Here is a 21,939-nt window from a genome sequence, read left to right as displayed (position 1 = left end):
TGCTACTGAACTATAATAGAAGAGCAACTAAGTCCATGACGTACTGGTGAGATGCTGCTGGGGCTGCGTCATGGGGAGGAATCTTTGGTGAGCCATGGATTGAAGCCTTGGGAGTCAAGAGAACGAAAGGGAGAACCAGGACTGAGAGCAAGTAAGAAGTCAGGACCAAACAAAGCCATTTAGGGCCAACGGATACCTAGGAAGCAGGACTGAAGAGTAAGTCAGATGTCAGGGCGGAAGGGCAACCAAAGGATACAGGGACATCAGGTTCACAGGTCAGTCCCAGGCCTGGGGATATTAAGTTGCTTAGGCTGCTCTTGGAACTAACACAGAACCTGGAGCATTTATACACTAACCCAAAGCTTCTCTGTTGAAACCTCCATAGGTGTCTGTATATGTACTGTCTCACCATTCTCAAGGCAGCTCTTTGGGTTGGCCTCATCCATTAGGGAAAACAGGGCTGGCCCAACAATGACATGGGATGAAGCAGCTGCCTTAGGTGATGGGATTGCCATAGTCACTGTCTGAAGTGGTGGTGGCAGCATGTGAAGGCCGGAGTCAGGGGGAAGTCAGAAATAAAACAGCCGGTGCCAGTGATGTTAACTCTATTCAAAGAAGCAGAATAGCTCAGGCCCAGTGAGCCCAGCAACTCTTCCCCAATACCCAATTAAAGCAGTTGTGGGGAGTGAAGGTCTCTGCCTTCCAACAACAACAACAACAACAACAACAACAACAACAATTTTTTATTTGTACCCCGCCCATCTGGCTGAGTCTCCCCAGCCACTCTGGGTGGCTCCCAATCGAATATTAAAACAATACAGCATTAGCACAATTACAAAAGTCACAAACAATACATAAACCACATCAAAAAATACACAACCAAATGGAAAACAATTTCCACATAAATCAAAATCTAAAACTAAGAATACAACCTTAATAAAATCACATAGGTAAAAAATAACAGGATTTTTTTAATAAAGCAAAACAAAACGGAGCCCTCTCTGCCCAGCAGCAGCGGCAGCAGCAGCAGTCCTTTATAGAGCCCATCAGGCCCCGCCCTAGGCCAGGTGGTGAGTGGCAGGACTGGGGCCTCCTCTCTCCAACTCTCCAAGTCTCCTCCTTGCCATCATCTTACCCAAGGAACTGAAGAATTCTCTGCTTTTCTTTCTCCGCTCCGCCCTCTTCATACCTCCATGGGTTCTGGGAGACCAAAGGGGAGGGGAGCTGGTCACAGCAAGAGGGGGAGGCTCCCTGCCTTCTTCAGCAGCCTGACTCCTTGCTGCCTCTTGACTCCTTCCTCTCCAGCCTCCTCTTCTGCCTCTGGTTCAGGATTACTCTTTCCCACAGCCTCTTCCTGCTCACTAAACCCTGTTACCTCTTCAGCTTCCAACACCTCCTCCTTCCAGTTTGCTCCCTCTTCTCCTTCTTACCATACATTGCCATCCCACCACCAATCCCCTGGCTCTATGTTGTCTTCCTTTAGGGGTTCCTTTGGAGGTTCCCCTGCTAGTGACTCACACCACTTCTCTGCACCCAGGCCGTCACTGACAAAGCAGGGCATCCTATTAAAGGCATGAATCTGGATTGGACATTCTAGTAGAATGTGGGGCAGGGCTCCCTCCCCCTCTTCCTCTTCAGTGCCAAGCTGTCAATTTCCAACTCTCTTTCCATAATTTCCCCCATGATTATTATTCAATAGTTTTACCTTTATCTATAGCCCATCTAATCATCACCTCTTTTACCTGTTCGTCCTTCACCTCCCACTCCAGTAATGTTTCATAACTTTAAGAAATTGCCTTGGTGTTATTTTGTAATAACTCTTTATCTAGTAATGAGATTTCCTCTTTTCTTGTCTGGCTTGAACACTTCATTTAGTTGGTGATACTGAATCCACCCTGTGTGGATGGTGTCTTATTTCCTCATAGTCTTTTAACATCAGTTTTTTTATTTTATTTTAATAAATCCTTATTTGTAGTCCAATTTAGTTCCATATTTTTCTTTTTTACTGTTATCACTTCTAAGGGTGAAATTCACCAGGGTGTTTTCGGTTCTAGTAGTTCTTTGTATTTACCCATACTCTGTATATCGATTTTCTTATGATATGACTAGCTGGCCCTGTCACGCGTTGCTGTGGCTAATCCCTGTGAGTGCTACCACCCTGTGTTGATCCATGACATATCCCACCCCCTCCTCCCCCCATCCTGGCTTTCCCCTGTGATTTCCCCCAACCTGTCCCGTTAGAGACGTATCATGCCCCCTCTTCCCACCACCCCCGGGTCATCCCTTTTTGAGATTGGAATTATGACAACTTTCCCCTGCAATATAAAGTTTTGCTGTATCAGGAAAACATGATCTATTTTGTGTTTATTTGTAGGACATATGTCGGGGTTTCTATTAAGCTGACCTGTAACCAGATTTTTGCACTGCTCCTGCTGCTATTTGAAGCTCAGCCATGTTTAGACTTACCATTATATGTGCAAACCCAGACTTATGGTTTGTCTTGTTTCAAACAATCCACAAACAGTAGGCAAGTTTTGTTTCCTTCTTTTGGTTTGCTTGGGAGATACAAAGCAAAAGTCCAGGTTGACATGTAAAACGTTTTTAGTAGTGCTGCAGCAGCAGGACCAAGGAAGGAACAAAGTGGTCACAATTTTCCGGTCAGGCTTGCTAAAGAATTGTTTGGCTTAGTGTGAAATTGTGAAGAAAGGAAAAAGTTAGTTAACATTTTGAAGTGAGGTATTTATTTTTGTCTTTTGGAGAGGCCCAGTGCTGTTGTGGAGGCGGCCTGGTTCGTGGGGGTGGCGTTATCGGCGGTGGTGGGATCCAGAGCCGGCTCTAGGTAGACTCCCGGTGGCGTGGGGTGCTAGGAAACCATGCTGTGCCCTGCGAGGGCGGGGGTGCCGGAGCGATCTCCGCCCCTCAGCGCCATGGTGCCCAACCTGCTCAAGACTGCCCTGGTGGGATCCATGGGGTGGGGGTGGATCGGTGTGATCTCCAGTGTGAGGGTGGGTCCCGCAAGGCGGCGGGATCAGCGGGGGTACGATCTGTGGGGTGGGGTGGGGTCTTGTTCGGGGGGAGGGGGTCACGGGAATTAGTTTGGAGAGGCCTAGGGCTGTTGTGGAGGCGGCCTGGTCTGTGGGGGTCGCGTTATCGGCGGCGGGATCCGTGGGTGTGGGGGAGTGGATCAGTGTGATCTCCGGGCCGGGGGTGGGTCTCAGGAGGCGGTGGGATTAACGGGGGTGCAATCCGTGGGGTGGGTGGGTGTGGAGTGGGCTTGCTCGAGGGGGAGGGGGTCGCGGGAGGTTAAGGGATCGGGGGCGGGATCTGTAGGGTGGGGGTGTGGAGTGGGCTTGCTCAGGGCAGGAGGGGGTCGCGGGAGGCGGCGGGATCGGCAAGGGTGGGATCCATGTGGTGTGTGTGTGTGTGGAGTGGGCTTGGTCGGGGGGAGAAGGGGTCGCTGGTACGTGATCTCCTGGGCGGGCGCGGGTCCCTGGGGAGCGGCCTGGTCTTGGAGCGATCTCTGAGGCGGGCTTGGTTCCCTGAGGAGCGGCTTGGTCTCGGGGCAGTTTGCTCTCTGTTGGAGGCGTGGTCTCCAGGGCATGAGGGATTGTGGGAGTATGTTTGTCTGTTGTTCATTGAATGTCCACTGGAGGGTGCAATTTTTGACCACAAATCCAGGGTTTTACCTGTGTTTGGTGTGTCAGCTGGTCAGTGTAAGTGCATGATTACCTGCTCACATGTGACTCTGAAGTTGTGGCCAAATTTCAGGACGATCGGGTAAGTACTTGTGGGAGAAAAGTGGGGAATAACACACATGCACATTCACCATATATATACTGTGCCTTGGGTGAGGTAGAATCCACAGAACACATTCTACTGAGTTGTCCCTTTTATAATGATTTAAGGCAATATCTTATAGCCCCATATTTATCTCAGTTTAGTTCCTGACTAAGAGAACGGCAGGCAGCATATTTGCTAAACAAGCCCACTGGGAAAATAACCTTCTCGGTGGCTAAATTCCTCTTCCTGGCGCTCAAGTGTCGGAAACGTATAATCGAATGTCTTGATGTGGGTTACCTGTAGGAGGTTTAGTAGCGCGGTCATACCCCATTTATGTATCCCTCTGATGCCTTCAGTTTTATATTTTTAATACTTTTATATATCCCTCTGATGCCTTCAGTTTTATATGTTTATATTTGTATTGAGAAATGTTTTTGTTTTGTTTCTGACTATCGGTCGAATAAAGTATATTGATTGATTGATTGGTTACATATTGGTCTTGTTTTTGTTTAACTTGAATCCTGCTACTTTCTCAAATTCAAGAATTCTTTCTGTTATTTGTGGCACACTTTCTTCTGGGTTAATAACAGATCATTTAGAAAATACCTAAAGGCAGCCCTGTTAAAAGAAGTTTTTAATCTGTGATATTTGATGTATTTTAATGTTTGTTGGAAGCTGCCCAGAGTGGCAGGGGAAGCCCAGCCAGATGGGCGGGGTATAAATAGTAAATTATTATTATTATTATCTGTGAAGGCCTTTATTTTATGTGATTTTTTTATAATATTTTTTATTAAGGTTTTTCAGAATACAAAAAAAAGAGCACAAAAAAAGAAAAAACACAACAATGGTAACACTACAAAAAAGAATAAAAACACAGAATCAAATTGCTTGTTCCTTAGTCCCTTCACATTGTTTGTAGGGACCCCCTCGGGTTTCCCTCCCTGTGGTCCTTTAGTAAATTTATAGTTAGCAAATTCTATATCATTTTAATCACCTTATATATCTTATTTTTTAACTGTCATCTCACATATTATAAATTTCCACAGTTCATTTACAACTTAATTTCTATTCTAATATATTACTTTGGCATATTTTTAAAGATATAATTTAAAGTATTTCCATTCTTCTTCCATCACTTCTTCTCCCTGGTTGCGGATTCTTCTGGTCATCTCAGCCAGTTCCATAAACTCCATCATCTTCATCTGCCAGTCATCGATCGTTGGTAATGTTTGTTGTTTCCAGTTCTTAGCAATCAGAAGTCTCGCTGCCGTTGTAGCATACATTAAAAAAGGTACATTTTTCTTTGGAATCTCTTTCCCTACAATGCCCACTAGAAACGCTTCTGGTTTTTTAACAAATGTGTTTTTCAACACTTTCTTTAGTTCATTATAAATCTTGTTCCAGAAGTCACTTACTAGTGGACACGTCCACCACATGTGGTAAAAGGATCCTACTTCTTTCTTACATCTCCAACATTTATTATCATGACTGTGGTATATCTTTGCCAATTTTACTGGTGTAAGATACCATCTATACATCATCTTCATTAAATTTTCTTGTAATAAACTACATGCAGTAAACTTTATATTCACATTCCACAATTTCTCCCATTCCTCAATCATAATATTATGACCCACATCCTTTGCCCACAAAATCATAACATTCTTTGTTTGTTCATCTTTCGTATGCCACTCAAGCAGCAATTTATACATTCTGGAAAGTATTTTCGACTTGGGTTCTAACAATTCTGTTTCCAACTTTGACCTCTCTGATTGAAAACCAATTAATTTATCCATTTTGAAAACTTCATTTATCTGATGGTATTGGAGCCAATCATCTAATTTACATTTCAACTCCTCATAAGTCTTTAACTTAAATTGGTCTCCTTCTTGAATCAACAAATCTCTATATTTCGGCCAACTGGGTTCCATGTTTACTCTTTTACGAACCTTGGCCTCTAACGGTGAAATCCATTTAGGTGTTTTTCTTTCTAGCAAATCTTTATACCTGGACCAAACACTGTACAATGCTTTTCTTATTATATGTGTTTTAAAGCCTCTATGGGCCTTTACTTTATCATACCATACATATGCATGCCAGCCATAAACATTGTCATATCCTTCTAAATCTAGAATATCTGAATTTTCCAACAAAAACCAATCCTTCAACCAGCAAAAGGTCGCTGCTTCATAATAAATCTTTAAATCTGGCAGGGAAAAGCCACCTCTTTGTTTATCATCAGTAAGTATCTTATATTTAATTCTTGGCTTTTCCCCCTGCCATATAAATTTTGACAAAGCCTTTTGCCATTCTTTAAAGCAATCCAACTTCTCGACTATTGGCAACGATTGAAATAAGAACAACATCTTTGGCAATACATTCATTTTAACAGTAGCTATACGGCCCAACAGAGAAAGTTTCAAGTTGGTCCAGGTTTCTAAATCTTTTTTCACTTCATTCCACATTTTCACATAATTGTCTTTAAATAGATTCAAATTTTTTGCAGTCATATTAACACCAAGGTACTTTACTTTCTTAACTTAACTTAATTTACTTTCTTAACTTAACTTAATTTACTATCTAAATTCTTATCTAAAACTTTGGTTTTTGTTTTATTCAATTTAAAACCTGCTACCTTTCCAAATTCTTGAATTACTTCCAGAGCCCTTTGCACACTGGACTCTGGATCCTCTAATGTCAGGACAAGATCATCTGCAAAGGCTTTAAGTTTATATTGTTTCTTCCCTACAGTCACTCCTTTTATTTCATCGTCCTTTCTAATCCTGTTGAGCAAAACCTCCTCAAGGTCATCTTATCAGAATGTTCCCAGCTTCAGTCAGTTATGAAACACAGTCACAAATAGGCAGTCTGAGTGTGGAAATTGAAACAATTCTAACAAGGGTAATATTGTAGCATAAGATTCCTGGCTTTTTTGGGTTAGAAAGTTGCAGATTTTACCTTAAACTGGCCTTTATTCCTTTAACAGAAAGGCTGCAGTCAGATCAAAGCCTGTCAAAGGGTGAACAGAAGTTCATGAGTTGATTGTTCTCTGACGTCACAAAGGAATGCCTGGCTAGAGCAGACGGAGTCCCGCTTCCAGGGTTCTGAAGCGATCCATTAATACTTTAAAACTTGAAACTGCAGGGTTATTTTAGAGACCCTGCTCTCTTTTGTAGTAAAGCAGAAAGTCGAAGAAATAAAGGTTACAAAGTCTCGCTTTAAACAGTTCGCTGCGGAGGCTTGTCTTTGCTTTCAGCGCTACCGCAGGGGGGGAGAACCCGACCTCCGTTTTAAGAGTTCTCCCGGTGGCCAAATTGCTTGAAAATTATGGCAAACTTCAGATTTTACTCACTGTGGCCAGATTCAGGTGTTCCAGTATTTATTTTCGAAGAAAGTTGAACGCTGTTTCACCGTCGGATGTCAGAGCTGCTCCGATGAAGGGAAGCGCTATGCCTGCCGTGTCTCTGCCTTCCACCTTCCCCGCTCTCGCGCCCTTATTAGGGCTCTTCGGGGGGGAAGGGAGGTCAAAAATAGACAGCCGCCAGGTCACCAAGGCTTCAGGTCGCTCTACCTGAACTTTCGGGGGGCAGCGCGCTCTGCAGACCCCCCCAGGACCCTTCAAAGGACAGGAGAAAATCTCTCCCGCTGCCGCCGGCGCTCGCGTTCAACCCGATGTGATTTTTTTTCCTCCACTGTTATGCCTTTTATTTTTTGTGTCTTTCCTTATTGCAATCGCTAGGAGTTCAAGTACCATGATAAATAATAAGGCTGAAAGAGGGCAGCCTTGCCTGGTCCCCGTATAAGAGCAAATGAATAAACATACATATATCTAGCGTTGAATTAGAACGTAGAGATAATAGCTCACTAAGTCATGTAAGTCATCATGACAATCCCAAACATTGTTCAGAGAGACTCCTTCCTGGTATTTGAGGACCTATCATGGATCATAGAAATCGTCAGTAGAAAATATCGAGCCATGTAGCACACCATAGGCTAACATTGCTGAGAAACAACCAGAAAAATGAGCCAATACCCTGTGTAAAAGTACACGTATATTTCTCTGGAAGGCTGTAGTACAGAATATTATTTATCATGACAGTCAGCTGCAACAAAATTCTGGAGGTGCTCAAACTGGTCAAGAGGCAGTCGCAAGAGGCCATCTTCCTGTTTTGGAGCCATTGGTGCCCATTCCAGCAGTGGAAACTCTGGAGACATGGGCTTTTAAAATGATGAGATCATGGTGCGGAAAGAAATGCAAATCTCAGAAGGTTTCTGTTACTAATGACAGAACCAGGTATCATGTTATTCACATATACTTGGATTTTAACATAGGCTGAGGAGCAAGCTATAAGTCAGGACCAAAAAAAGTCATTTAGGGCCCAAGGATTATTCAGAAGCAGGACTGAAGTGTAAGCCAGACATCTGGGCCAAAGGGCAACCAAAGGACACAAGAACACCCACAGCATAGGGTCAGCCCGAAGCCTAGGGATATTAAACTTCCCAAGCACATGTTGGAAGTAATTCAGAACTCGGAGCATTGACACACAAACCCAATGCTCTGTTCAAGCTTCAGTGGTTCCGGTCATGTACAGTCTCAGAGATCTCAATATGACTTTTTGGGTTGGGTTGGCTTGACTCGTCTTTTTTAGACCTTGCTAAGTCCATTGATCAAACATCGCATTTACTGGGAACTAGGCACCCAGGAATTTTTAGGGATCCTTGCCCAGTGCTCAGCTGAGAGGGACATGCTCTCATCGCCAGAGGACTTCCATGGCTCTGAAGACATGGCTGTTCAATCCTTGGCATAGCACAGCGAAATATTGAAGGAGGGAGTAGCAACAAACGTGATAGTCCTGCATTCCTGATGCCACCTGCCATACACTCGGTAATCATATCTTCAGGTAAAGTGGTGACTCAAGAGAATGACTTCTTGTTGTTGTTGTTGTTGTTCGTAGCTTCGAGAACACTGTCCAACCATCTCATCCTCTGTCGTCCCCTTCTCCTAGTGCCCTCCATCTTTCCTAACATCAGGGTCTTTTCCAGGGAGTCTTCTCTTCTCATGAGGTGGTCAAAGTATTGTAGCCTCAGCTTCAGGATCTTAAACCTTTCTTTAAAAATGTTTTGAAGATCGGTACTAAATAATGAATGTATAACTAATAGAAGAAATGATTCAAAATATTTTCTACCCCCTCTACTTACTGCCAATATCCCTGTCAGTAGTGATTTACAAGTAGAAGTGTTTGAGTAAATAATTACTGAATGGTGGATTTCTAGGCAGGGGCGTACCTTAGGGCAGGCTTAGGAGGAGAGAGAGTTGATATGTTTGATTAGAAAACAACAACATTGCTGACATTTTCTTAATAATGATAATTAGAGAACACCATTTGGACTTTTGGACAGCCCTCTTCTTTTAAGGCAGCCCTTTGTCTGATGTGTAGAATGTGCATTAAGATTTCTTTCAGTTCTTGATTGGACAATATTAAGATCATGGAGTGTGCTGAAGGAACTGCAGAGAGCACGATCTCAAGAGCTAATCGGGCATTTGTGCCTTTCCTGTACAGACTAACCATAGGAATGATTAATGAAGCAAAATATGTAATGCCAAAGAAAAGAGAGAATAACAAAGACTTCATGACATTGAGATAGACCTGAGTGCTGAGGTCCTTAATGACAGAGCCTCTCTTTCTTAGATACCTTATGTGCCTCCAAAGAGAGATGAGCAAAACCATGGATGCCGTTACACTGAGGATGAAACTCATGCATAAAGAACATAACTGTACAGTTCTGAAAACGAATAATGGGTTGTCGCAAACCTTGCTGAGACTGGCATTCCGTGGCAGAGTTCTTGAGAGATTGCAGAGCTTCTTAGTTTCAAAATAAAGAATGGTTGGATGAACAGAGAAGAGCATGAGAGCTATTACCACCATTCCGAGCAGTCTGGGTGCAAGTACATTGATCCTTAGTTTCAGCCAGAGGAAAAGGTGATGGGGGAAGTTGGTGACCTTCACACAGTAGAAAATGTTGAGCCATGTGGCACACCAGAGGCTAACATGGGTGAGAAACATCCAGCAAAATGAGCTAATATCCTGTGTAAAACTATGCATATATTTCTCTAGAAGGCTGTAGTACAGAATATAATTGATCATGACAGTCAGCTGCAGCATAATTCTGGAAGTGCTCAAACTGGTAGCAAGTACATTGATCCTTAGTTTCAGCCAGAGGAAAAGGTGATGGGGGAAGTTGGTGACCTTCACACAGTAGAAGATGTTGAGCCATGCGGCACACCAGAGGCTGACGTTGCTGAGAAATATCCACAGAAATGTGCCAATATCTCGTCCATATGCACGCATATCACTCTCTGCAGAGTTGCAGTACAGAATTTTATTTGTCAGCATGGTCAGCTGCAGCATAATCCTGGAGGTGCTCAAACAGGTCAAGAGGAAGTCGCAAGGGGCCATCTTCCTGTTTTGGAGCCATCGGTGCCCATTCACAACGATGATAAATCCATTTCCTATCAAGGCAACAGCAGAGTCAATTGCTAAAATGGTCTGCAAAAAGATAGCAAGTGGAGTAGTTATGCCCATTGCTGTTACTTTCTGCCAAAAATGCCTGAGTGGAAGAAGTATCGGTGTGTAATTCTCCTGCTTTCTTTCAGAGGTCCAGCAGTGGAGACTTGGGCTTTTAAAATGATGGGATCATGGTGTGGAAAGAAATGCAAATCTTAGAAGGATTCTGTTACTAATGACAGAACCAGGTATCATGTTAATTATACTTGGATTTTGACATATACTGAGATTTCAATGATCAACCAATCTCTGTCAGTTTGGTGTGTGTGTGTGTGTGTGTGTGTGTGTGTTGCAGGGGTATCCTTTTTCAATTCTTGGACTCTAGGTAATTTTGTTTCACCAGAAGCAACCTCCCAAACTGTTATAATGTGAAATGTGAAACAGCTTCCAACAACATGGATCGGATATGCTACTGAACTATAATAGAAGAGCAACTAAGTCCATGACGTACTGGTGAGATGCTGCTGGGGCTGCGTCATGGGGAGGAATCTTTGGTGAGCCATGGATTTAAGCCTTGGGAGTCAAGAGAACGAAAGGGAGAACCAGGACTGAGAGCAAGTAAGAAGTCAGGACCAAACAAAGCCATTTAGGGCCAAGGGATACCTAGGAAGCAGGACTGAAGAGTAAGTCAGATGTCAGGGCGGAAGGGCAACCAAAGGATACTGGGAAATCAGGTTCACAAGTCAGTCCCAGGCCTGGGGATATTAAGTTGCTTAGGCTGCTCTTGGAACTAACACAGAACCTGGAGCATTTATACACTAACCCAAAGCTTCTCTGTTGAAACCTCCATAGGTGTCTGTATATGTACTGTCTCACCATTCTCAAGGCAGCTCTTTGGGTTGGCCTCATCCATTAGGGAAAACAGGGCTGGCCCAACAATGACATGGGATGAAGCAGCTGCCTTAGGTGATGGGATTGCCATAGCCACTGTCTGAAGTGGTGGCAGCAGCATGTGAAGGCAGGAGTCAGGGGGAAGTCAGAAATAAAACAGCCGGTGCCAGTGATGTTAACTCTATTCAAAGAAGCAGAATAGCTCAGGCCCAGTGAGCCCAGCAACTCTTCCCCAATGCCCAAGTGAAGCAGTTGCGGGGAGTGAAGGTCCCTGCCTTCCAACAACAACAACAACAACAACAACAACAACAATTTTTTATTTGTACCCCGCCCATCTGGCTGAGTCTCCCCAGCCACTCTGGGTGGCTCCCAATCGAATATTAAAACAATACAGCATTAGCACAATTACAAAAGTCACAAACAATACATAAACCACATCAAAAAATACACAACCAAATGGAAAACAATTTCCACATAAATCAAAATCTAAAACTAAGAATACAACCTTAATAAAATCACATAGGTAAAGAATAACAGGAATTTTTTAATAAAGCAAAACAAAATGGAGCCCTCTGTGCCCAGCAGCAGCAGCAGCAGCAGTCCTTTATAGAGCCCATCAGGCCCCGCCCTAGGCCAGGTGGTGAGTGGCAGGACTGGGGCCTCCTCTCTCCAACTCTCCAAGTCTCCTCCTGGCCATCATCTTACCCAAGGAACCGGAGAATTCTCTGCTTTTCTTTCTCCGCTCCACCCTCTTCATACCTCCATGGGTTCTGGGAGACCAAAGGGGAGAGGAGCTGGTCACAGCAAGAGGGGGAGGCTCCCTGCCTTCTTCAGCAGCCTGACTCCTTGCTGCCTCTTGACTCCTTCCTCTCCAGCCTCCTCTTCTGCCTCTGGTTCAGGATTACTCTTTCCCACAGCCTCTTCCTGCTCACTAAACCCTGTTACCATAGCACGCCAGGCACTCCTGTCTTCCACTGCCTCCCACAGTTTGGTCAAACACATGTTCGTAGCTTCTAGAACACTGTCCAACCATCTCGTCCTCTGTCTTCCCCTTCTCCTTGTGCCCTCCATCTTTCCCAACATCCGCGTCTTTTCCAGGGAGTCTTCTCTTTTCATGAGGTGGCCAAAGTATTGTAGCCTCAGCTTCAGGATCTTAAACCTTTCTAAAAAAATGTTTTGAAGATCGGTACTAAATAATGAGCGGGAGGCAGTGGAAGACAGGAGTGCCTGGCGTGCTATGGTCCATGGGGTCACGAAGAGTCGGACACGACTAAACGACTAAACAACAACAACAACAACTAAATAATGAATGTATAACTAATAAAAGAAAGGATTCAAAATATTTTCTACCCCCTCTACTTACTGCCAATATCTCTGTCAGTAATGATTTACAAGTAGGAGTGTCTGAGTAAATAATTACTGAATGGTGGATTTCTAGGCAGGGGCGTACCTTAGGGCAGGTTTAAGAGGAGAGAAAGTTGATATATTTGATTAGAAAACAACAACATTGCTGACATTTTCTTAATAACGATAATTAGAGAACACCTTTTGGACTTTTCATGTGAAAATAAAAAAGAATTTATTTCAGACATTTGGGTCAGAAGATTGGGTAAATATTGCCTAATGGAAAGTAGCTCAGTAGGATGTCATTCTAGAGTGAATGTTTTATTTGGGGGGGGACTTTTTTATGTAACTGACAGATGGAAAATCAGAAGTCCTTTTACTTTTCTTATTTTCTTCTTTCTTCTCTGATTATTTTGGAGCCTTTGCTACATGTAGGTAGTGGGTGGAGAGGTGGGAAAGGGAAGACCTCCCTGGGCGAGAGAAGCGGAGAAGAAAGGAAAGCTCCCAAGTGAAAGCTGGGAGGGTTCACCATGATCTGTGTAACACCTACTTCTGTGAGGACTCTACATTTTCTTTTCTTTAATTTTCTGTTTTTCTTTTTACATAGATTCCTTTTTCATGTCATTGTATTATGAGGCAAGTTAGAAAGAGAGGGGGCAATGGAGGGAGAGAATTTTGTCTTCTTGGATGCAAGGGATGCATGACAACAGCCCTCTTCCTTTAGGCAGCCCTTTGTCTGATGTGTAGAATGTGCATGAAGATTTCTTTTAGTTCTCGATTGGACAATATTAAGATTATGGAGTGTGCTGAAGGGACTGCAGAGAGCACGATCTCAAGAACTAATTGGCCATTTGTGTCAATCCTGTACAGACTAACCATAGGAATGATTAATGAAGCAAAATATGTAATGCCAAAGAAAAGAGAGAATAACAAAGACTTCATGACATTGAGATAGACCTGAGTGCTGAGGTCCTTAATGACAGAGCCTCTCTTTCTTAGATACCTTATGTGCCTCCAAAGAGAGATGAGCAAAACCATGGATGCCGTTACACTGAGGATGAAACTCATGCATAAAGAACATAACTGTAGAGTTCTGAAAGTGAAGAATGGGTCGTGGCAAACATTGCTGAGATGGGCATTCCGTGGCAGAGTTCTTGAGAGATTGCAGAGCTTCTTGTTTTCAAAATAAAGAATGGTTGGATGAACAGAGAAGAGCATAAGAGCTATTACCACCATTCCGAGCAGTCTGGGTGCAAGTACATTGATCCTTAGTTTCAGCCAGAGGAAAAGGTGATGGGGGAAGTTGGTGACCTTCACACAGTAGAAAATGTTGAGCCATGTGGCACACCAGAGGCTAACATGGGTGAGAAAAATCCAGCAAAATGTGGCAATATCCTTTGTAATAGTACGCGTATAGTTCTCTGGAAGGCTGTAGTACAGAATATTATTTATCATGACAATCAGCTGCTGCATAATTCTGGAGGTGCTCAAACTGGTCAAGAGGCAGTCGCAAGGGGCCATCTTCCAGTTTTGGAGCCATTGGTGTCCTTTCACAGCTATGATAAATCCATTTCCTAAAAAGGCAACAGCAGACTCAATTGCTAAAACGATCGGCAAAAAGATAGCAAGTGGAGTAGTTATTCCCATTGCTGTTACCTTCTGCCAAAAATGCCTGAGTGGAAGAAGTATCGGTGTGTAATTCTCCTGCTTTCTTTCAGAGGTCCAGCAGTGGAGACTTGGGCTTTTAAAATGATGGGATCATGGTGTGGAAAGAAATGCAAATCTCAGAAGGATTCTGTTACTAATGACAGAACCAGGTATCATGTTATTTATATATACTTGGATTTTGACATATACTGAGATTTCAATGATCAACCAATCTCTGTCAGTTTGGGGTGTGTGTGTGTGTGTGTGTGTGTGTGTGTGTGTGTGTGTATTGCAGGGGTATCCTTTTTCAATTCTTGGACTCTAGGTAATTTTGTTTCACCATAAGCAACCTCCCAAACTGTTATAATGTGAAATATGAAACAGCTTCCAACAACATGGATAGGATATGCTTCTGAACTGCAGTCGAAGAGCAACTAAGTCCATGACGTACTGGTGAGATGCTGCTGGGGCTGCGTCATGGGGAGGAATCTTAGGTGAGCCATGGATTTAAGCCTTGGGAGTCAAGAGAACGAAAGGGAGAACCAGGACTGAGAGCAAGTAAGAAGTCAGGACCAAACAAAGCCATTTAGGGCCAAGGGATACCTAGGAAGCAGGACTGAAGAGTAAGTCAGATGTCAGGGCAGAAGGGCAACCAAAGGATACAGGGACATCAGGTTCACAGGTCAGTCCCAGGCCTGGGGATATTAAGTTGCTTAGGCTGCTCTTGGAACTAACACAGAGCATTTATACACTAACCCAAAGCTTCTCTGTTGAAACCTCCATAGGTGTCTGTATATGTACTGTCTCACTATTCTCAAGACAGCTCTTTGGGTTGGCCTCATCCATTAGGGAAAACAGAGCCGGCCCAACAATGACATGGGATGAAGCAGCTGCTTTAGGCAGCACCTGAGAGAAATGGCACCGAGGAGGAAGAGGGAGCTGCTGCCCCACTGCTGCTTTAGGTGATGGGATTGCCATAGCCACTGTCTGAAGTGGTGGCAGCAGCATGTGAAGGCAGGAGTCAGGGGGAAGTCAGAAATAAAACAGCCGGTGCCAGTGATGTTAACTCTATTCAAAGAAGCAGAATAGCTCAGGGCCAGTGAGCCCAGCAACAATTCCCCAATGCCCAAGTGAAGCAATTGCGGGGAGTGAAGGTCCCTGCCTTCCAACAACAACAACAACAACAACAACAACAACAACAACAACAATAATATTTCTTTTTTTGTACTCCCAATCGAATATTAAAACAATACAGCATTAGCACAATTACAAAAGTCACAAACAATACATAAACCACCTCAAAAAATACACAACCAAATGGAAAACAATTTCCACATAAATCAAAATCTAAAACTAAGAATACAACCTTAATAAAATCACATAGGTAAAGAATAACAGGAATTTTTAAATAAAGCAAAACAAAACGGAGCCCTCTCTGCCCAGCAGCAGCAGCAGCAGCAGTCCTTTATAGAGCCCATCAGGCCCCGCCCTAGGCCAGGTGGTGAGTGGAAGGACTGGGGCCTTCAGGCGCTGAGCAGGGGAGTCCTCCTCTCTCCAAGTCTCCCCCTTGCCATCATCTTACCCAAGGAACCGGAGAATTCTCTGCTTTTCTTTCTCCGCTCCGCCCTCTTCATACCTCCATGGGTTCTGGGAGACCAAAGGGGAGGGGAGCTGGTCACAGCAAGAGGGGGAGGCTCCCTGCCTTCTTCAGCAGCCTGACTCCTTGCTGCCTCTTGACTCCTTCCTCTCCAGCCTCCTCTTCTGCCTCTGGTTCAGGATTACTCTTTCCCACAGCCTCTTCCTGCTCACTAAACCCTGTTACCTCTTCAGCTTCCAAAACCTCCTCCTTCCAGTTTGCTCCCTCTTCTCCTTCTGACCACACATTATCAACCCACCACCACCAATCCCCTGGCTCTATGTTGTCTTCCCTTAGGGGTTCCCTTGGAGGTTCCCCCGCTAGTGACTCACACCACTTCTCTGCATCCAGGCTGTCACTGACAAAGCAGGGCATCCTATTAAAGGCATGGATCTGGATTGGGCATTCCAGTAGAATGCGGGGCAGGGCTCCCTCCCCCTCTTCCTCTTCGGTGCCAAGCTGTCAATTTCCAACTTCTTTCCATATTTCCCCCCATGATGATTATTCAATAGTTTTACCTTTATCTATAGCCCATCTCATCATCACTTCTTTTACCTGTTCGTCCTTCACCTCCCACTCCAGTAATGTTCCATAATTTTAAGAAATTACCTTGGTGTTATTTTGTAATAACTCTTTATCTAGTACTGTAATGAGATTTCCTCTTTTCTTGTCTGGCTTGACACTTCATTTAGTTGGTGATACTGAATCCACCCTGTGTGGATGGTGTCTTATTTCCTCATAGTCTTTTAACATCAGCTTATTTTATTTTATTTTAATAAATCCTTATTTGTAGCCCAATTTAGTTCCATATTTTTCTTTTTTACCGTTATCACTTCTAAGGGTGAAATCCACCAGGGTGTCTTTGGTTCTAGTAGTTCTTTGTATTTACCCATACTCTGTATATCGATTTTCTTATGATATGACTAGCTGGCCCTGCCACGCGTTGCTGTGGGTAATCCATGTGAGTGCCACCTCCCTGTGTCGATCCATGACATATCCCACCCCCTCCTCCCCCCACCCCGGCTTTCCCCTGTGATTTCCCCCAACCTGTCCCGCCCCAGACGTATCACGCCCCCTCTTCCCACCACCCCTGGGTCATCCCTTTTTGAGATTGGAATTATGACAACTTCCCCCTGCAATATAAAGTTTTGCTGTATCAGGAAAACATGATCTATTTTGTGTTTATTTGTAGGACACATAGGCGTACCGGGGGGGCAGGCGGGGGCAGCTGCCCCCCCAGAAGCAAAAAATTAACATATTTTACAGACCATAACCAGCACTTTTCCCCTCCAAAAACTGAAGTGGAAAAGGGCAAACGGGAGACGTGCTTTGCTTTAGCGAGAGCTGCTCGGTCTCTGCTTGCTGGGGGGCAGGCGGGCGGGAACACAGCTGTAACAAAAACACATCAAATAAATAAAGCAAAGTGACTACTGGTAGTTAAGCAGTTAAGACAATGGAGCAGATATCTCCTTTCAGGCAAGATTTGATAGCTCACCACTTCACCCTATTGTTCTTCAGTGGGAGTTGTTAATGAGCATTCAGGGATCGCATTCAGAGTTCTATTGGCGAATTAATGAGGGTGCAGAGGATTCAATTTGACTGAGGTGGCTCTGCAAGGCTAAAAGGAAGTAAATAAGGACTTCCGGTCTGGCGCCATTGAAAGCCGGAGGGGACTTTTCGGGTTCCGAGGTTCCCGGCGCCTCAGAGGGGGGGTAGTGCCGCTTGGGCAAAAGCGGCCACCCAGAGAACCCCCGAATTGGGCTTTTCGGGGACGTGGGTACCCAGCAGAGCTCCTTTGAGTCCAGTTCGCCGCCCGACAACCCCCTTTTTGGGGGGAAGACGTGCGCAGGCAGAGCGGACGGAGCCTTGGGTCTTTTTGCTACCTCTGAGGCGGTAAGCTCTGTGCCGGCGACAACGCGCGCTAGATGCCTCCAAAGAAAGAAATCTGGACTTGTAAGTAAAGAAAATTTATAAATTTGGACGAATTTGGGATACAGGAGGGGAATTTAAAAGAAAACGGAGGTCGTTCCCTCCCCTACCGAGGTACCATCAAGCAATTGCAGAGCCTGCAGCCGTATCGCTGGAACGGGACTCTGGACTTTGCTAAAAAGTAACTTGTACCCCTCCCCGGTGGTAGCGGAGCCAAGGGGAGGTGAAGGATATTTAATTTGGATCTCCGCAAGTTTCGGATATAAATAAGATCAAACTCTCCGATAGCGGGGTGACAGAAGCCTGGATGTACCGGCCAGCCAAAAAAGGATTTACTCTCGGGCACAACAGCCTATGCGCCATACTGTAATTTGAGAAGACAAAGGACGGAGATAGTCAAAACAACCAGACATGCTGTGTGAGAAAGAGATGCAAACTGTGTGGGAAAAAGTGCGAGAGGTGATGCAGGGAGTTAAAGAGTATACGAGACTGACAAAGTTATGTATTGAGAATCTACGCCAACCTCTCTCCTCTGACAGCACTGACGCCCAGACTGAAATTTCAGAAAATAAAAACTTTAACTCTTCAAGACAAGAAGACTGAGAGGACTTACAGTTATCGAACGAAGTGCAGCCGGTGGGAGAGGCTGCACGGGACATGAGCTCCCAGGACCTGTGTCTCCCAGTGAGAGAGGGAGAGCAGGTTCCTGGAAAAAACAATCAAGCTGTGCCACAGACTGAAGTGATGGCCTGGGTTCGAACCTCCTTTGTGAGAGAGGGGAGGCAAGAACCGGGCGAAGAACACGCTAACTGGGAGAACAAGAAAAAGGAACAACTGGACTGGGGATGGCAGGGGGGCTGGTGGAGCAAAGAAGCTGGGTTGAAGTGGGTGAGAGATGGAGTGGGTTGAGAGGAATTGTAAACAAAGGGACGGATTAAATGGTTTGGATTTGGACTGAACATATGAGCTGATTGGGATATCCAGGGGAATGTCATCCGGTGGAGGAGGGGGGATATTAGGTTTTTCAAATCGTAATTGGAGGGAAAGATTATTTGTTTTGATAGTTAGAATAATTTTAGTGAAAATTTAAGAGGCTAAAGGGTGTAATTAGAGGTTTAATTAAATTGGTAATGTGGTTTAAAGATGTTAGAATGTTAAATTGTATATGTTAAAATTCTTTTTCGGTGATTAATTGGAGAGATTTTAATTTAATTAGAAAATTGCTAAATAGGGGTTATATTTAGGCTCAGGAAGGGAGGAGCGGGGAAGTCAATGTTATGACAATGTGATGAATAATAGATTGGTTTTATTTTCTTTTATTTTCTTTGTCTTTTGCTTTTTGTTTTAGCTATTTTTTTCTTTTTTCTTTTTTCTGTCTTTTTTGGATTTTTTTTTCTTTTTATTGTTGATGATTGGCTGTATGGTTATATGGAGATAATGATATGAATGGAAATCTTAAGTTGAAAATGACAATAAATATAATTAAAAAAATAAAAATAAAAGGAAGTAAATAAGAAAAAGGGGGGCTGTAGCTTTGATAGACACAGTGATGTTTATAAAAAGCAGTGGTGTTCCAGTCTGCCCCTCCTCCTGCATCTGTATACTGTAAATCAGGGGTGGCCAACTCCCAAGAGACTCTGATCTACTCACAGAGTTAAAAACTGGGAGTGATCTACCCCCTTTTGGGGGGGTTCAGGTCAAAGCTGTTGAGATTTTTTAAGGAGGGGACACCCTGTTTTGGGGGGTTTAGGTCAAACTTGTTGAGCTTCTTTTAGGAGGGAGGGAGGCCCATTTTTGTTTAGGGCTTCAGGTCATAGTTCAGCTTTTTTTAGGGAGGAGGAAAATTTTGGGTGAGCTTTTTTTTAGGGGTGCCAGTGATCTAGCAGTGATCTACCACAGACATCCAGTGATCTACTGGTAGATCACAATCTATCTGTTGGACATGCCTGCTGTAAATCAAGCATAGAGGAAGCTGCTTACAAGGCTCCTGTACAGGCGTACTGGTATCTTCCTCTTGCTGCAGAGTTCCAGCGTCACCCAGAGGCACCCACAAATGTGAGTTATCTCTCTCTCCATTTCTTCCTTCCTTCCCTCCCCCTTCCATCCTTAATAAAATACTGGGGGGGGGGGCAGGTAAGCCCCACATAGAAAACCCATCAACATGGGGGGGTGACTCTTTCAAATATGATATTTACCAGTAATTGGGGGGGGGAGGCACCTAGGCCTCTAGGAATTGGCTGCTATGCCTAGGACAATTCAAGCAAGCAGAATGATGCATATGCTATGGTAATATATCAATAGAATCATAGAATTTTAGTCAGAAGGGACCACAAGGGCCATCTAGTCCAACCCCCTGCAATGCAGGAATTTTCCCCCAAGGTGGGGCTTGAACCCACAACATGGTTGAAATATTATGCTGATATGCAGCAATGCCTCGGAGCCGTCGTGACTGCAGCCGTGCCTTGCCTCGCCCTTGCCTGCCCTGCCACCCCCTCTCGCCTGCCCGACCCTCCCGTCCTCTCCAGCCAAGCAGGGTAGCCGCCGACGCTGCCAGCCCCAGAAGCACAAGGTGGCCGCTGCCGCTGCCGCGATGTCATCGGTCCTGCTGGCCCTGTAGCCCCGCCCACATTCCCACTTCGTAGCCCCTCCCCTCCCATGCCTTGGCCCCGCCCCTGAATGGCCATGGCTCCCCCCCCCAGTTTTGATCCTGGGTATGCCCCTGGTAGGACATATGTCGGGGTTTCTATTAAGCCAACCTGTAACCGGATTTTTGCACTGCTCCTGCTGCTATTAGAAGCTAAGTCATGGTTTGACTTACCATTATACTGTATGTGCAAACCCAGACTTATGGTTTGTCTTGTTCCAAACAATCCACAAACAGTAGGCAAGTTTTGTTTCCTTCTTTTGGTTTGCTTGGGAGATACAAAGCAAAAATCCAGGTTGACATGTAAAATGTTTTTAGTAGTGCTGCAGCAGCAGGACCAAGGAAGGAACAAAGTGGTCACAATTTTCTAAATGTGTCCTGTCAGGCTTGCTAAAGAATTGTTTGGCTTAGTGTGAAATTGTGAAGAAGTTAGTTAACGTTTTGAAGTGAGGTATTTATTTTTGAGAGTCCCATGGACTGCAAGAAGATCAAACCTCTCCATTCTGAAGGAAATCAGCCCTGAGTGCTCACTGGAAGGACAGATCCTGAAGCTGAGGCTCCAATACTTTGGCCACCTCATGAGAAGAGAAGACTCCCTGGAAAAGACCCTGATGTTGGGAAAGATTGAGGGCACTAGGAGAAGGGGACGACAGAGGACGAGATGGTTGGACAGTGTTCTCGAAGCTACCAACATGAGTTTGACCAAACTGCGGGAGGCAGTGAAAGACAGGAGTGCCTGGTGTGCTATGATCCATGGGGTCACGAAGAGCCGGACACGACTAAACGACTAAACAACAACATTTATTTTTGTCTTTTGGAGAGGCCCAGGGCTGTTGTGGAGGTGGCCTGGTTCACAGGGGTGGCGTTATCGGCGGTGGCGGGATCCATGGGGTGGGGTGGGGGTGGATCTGTGTGATCTCCGGTGTGGGGGTAGGTCCCGCGAGGCGGCGGGATCAGCGGGGGTGTGATCCGTGGGGTGTGTGTGTGTGTGTGGAGTGGTCTTGCTTGTGGGGAGGGGGTCACAAGAATTTGTTTGGAGAGGGCTGTTGTGGAGGTGGCCTGGTCTGTGGGGGTCGCATTATCAGTGGCAGGATCCGTGGGTGTGGGGGAGTGGATCCGTGTGATCTCCGGGGCGAGGGTGGGTCTCAGGAGGCGGCGGGATCGATGGGGGTGCGATCCATGGAGTGTGTGTGTGTGTGTGGAGTGGGCTTGCTCGGGGGGGGAGGGGGTCACGGGAGGTTGAGGGATCGGGGCGGGATCCATAGGGTGTGTGTGTGTGTGGAGTGGGCTTGGTCGGGGGGGGGAGGGGGTCGCTGGTACGTGATCTCCTGGGCGGGCACGGGTCCCTGAGGAGCGGCTTAGTCTCGGGGCGGTTTGCTCTCTGTTGGAGGCGTGGTCTCCGGGGCGTGAGGGATTGTGGGAGTATGTTTGTCCATTGTTCATTGAATGTCCACTGGAGGGCGCAATTCTTTTGACCACAAATCCAGGGTTTTACCTGTGTTTGGTGTGTCAGCTGGTCAGTGTAAGTGCATGATTACCTGCTCACATGTGACTCTGAGGTT

The 21,939-nt window shown here is 45.1% G+C and overlaps 2 protein-coding genes across 2 annotated transcripts; both read right to left on the bottom strand.

Annotated features, from left to right (window-relative positions):
* Nucleotides 1–9,137: 9,137 nt before the first annotated feature.
* Nucleotides 9,138–10,364, bottom strand: LOC118075287 (taste receptor type 2 member 104-like). Its single transcript, XM_060269100.2, has one exon. It carries the CDS (start codon nt 10,362–10,364, stop codon nt 9,138–9,140), a length of 1,227 nt encoding a protein of 408 aa, XP_060125083.2.
* Nucleotides 10,365–13,241: 2,877 nt separating this feature from the next.
* Nucleotides 13,242–14,168, bottom strand: LOC118077409 (taste receptor type 2 member 8-like). Its single transcript, XM_060269101.2, has one exon. It carries the CDS (start codon nt 14,166–14,168, stop codon nt 13,242–13,244), a length of 927 nt encoding a protein of 308 aa, XP_060125084.2.
* Between the last annotated feature and the right edge of the window lie 7,771 nt (nt 14,169–21,939).

This window comes from Zootoca vivipara, chromosome 15 (genome assembly GCF_965207765.1).
Source record: "Zootoca vivipara chromosome 15, rZooViv2.hap1.1, whole genome shotgun sequence".
In the NCBI taxonomy this organism is placed as follows: Eukaryota; Metazoa; Chordata; class Lepidosauria; order Squamata; family Lacertidae; genus Zootoca; species Zootoca vivipara.
This window is presented reverse-complemented; position numbering and strand designations above follow the sequence as displayed.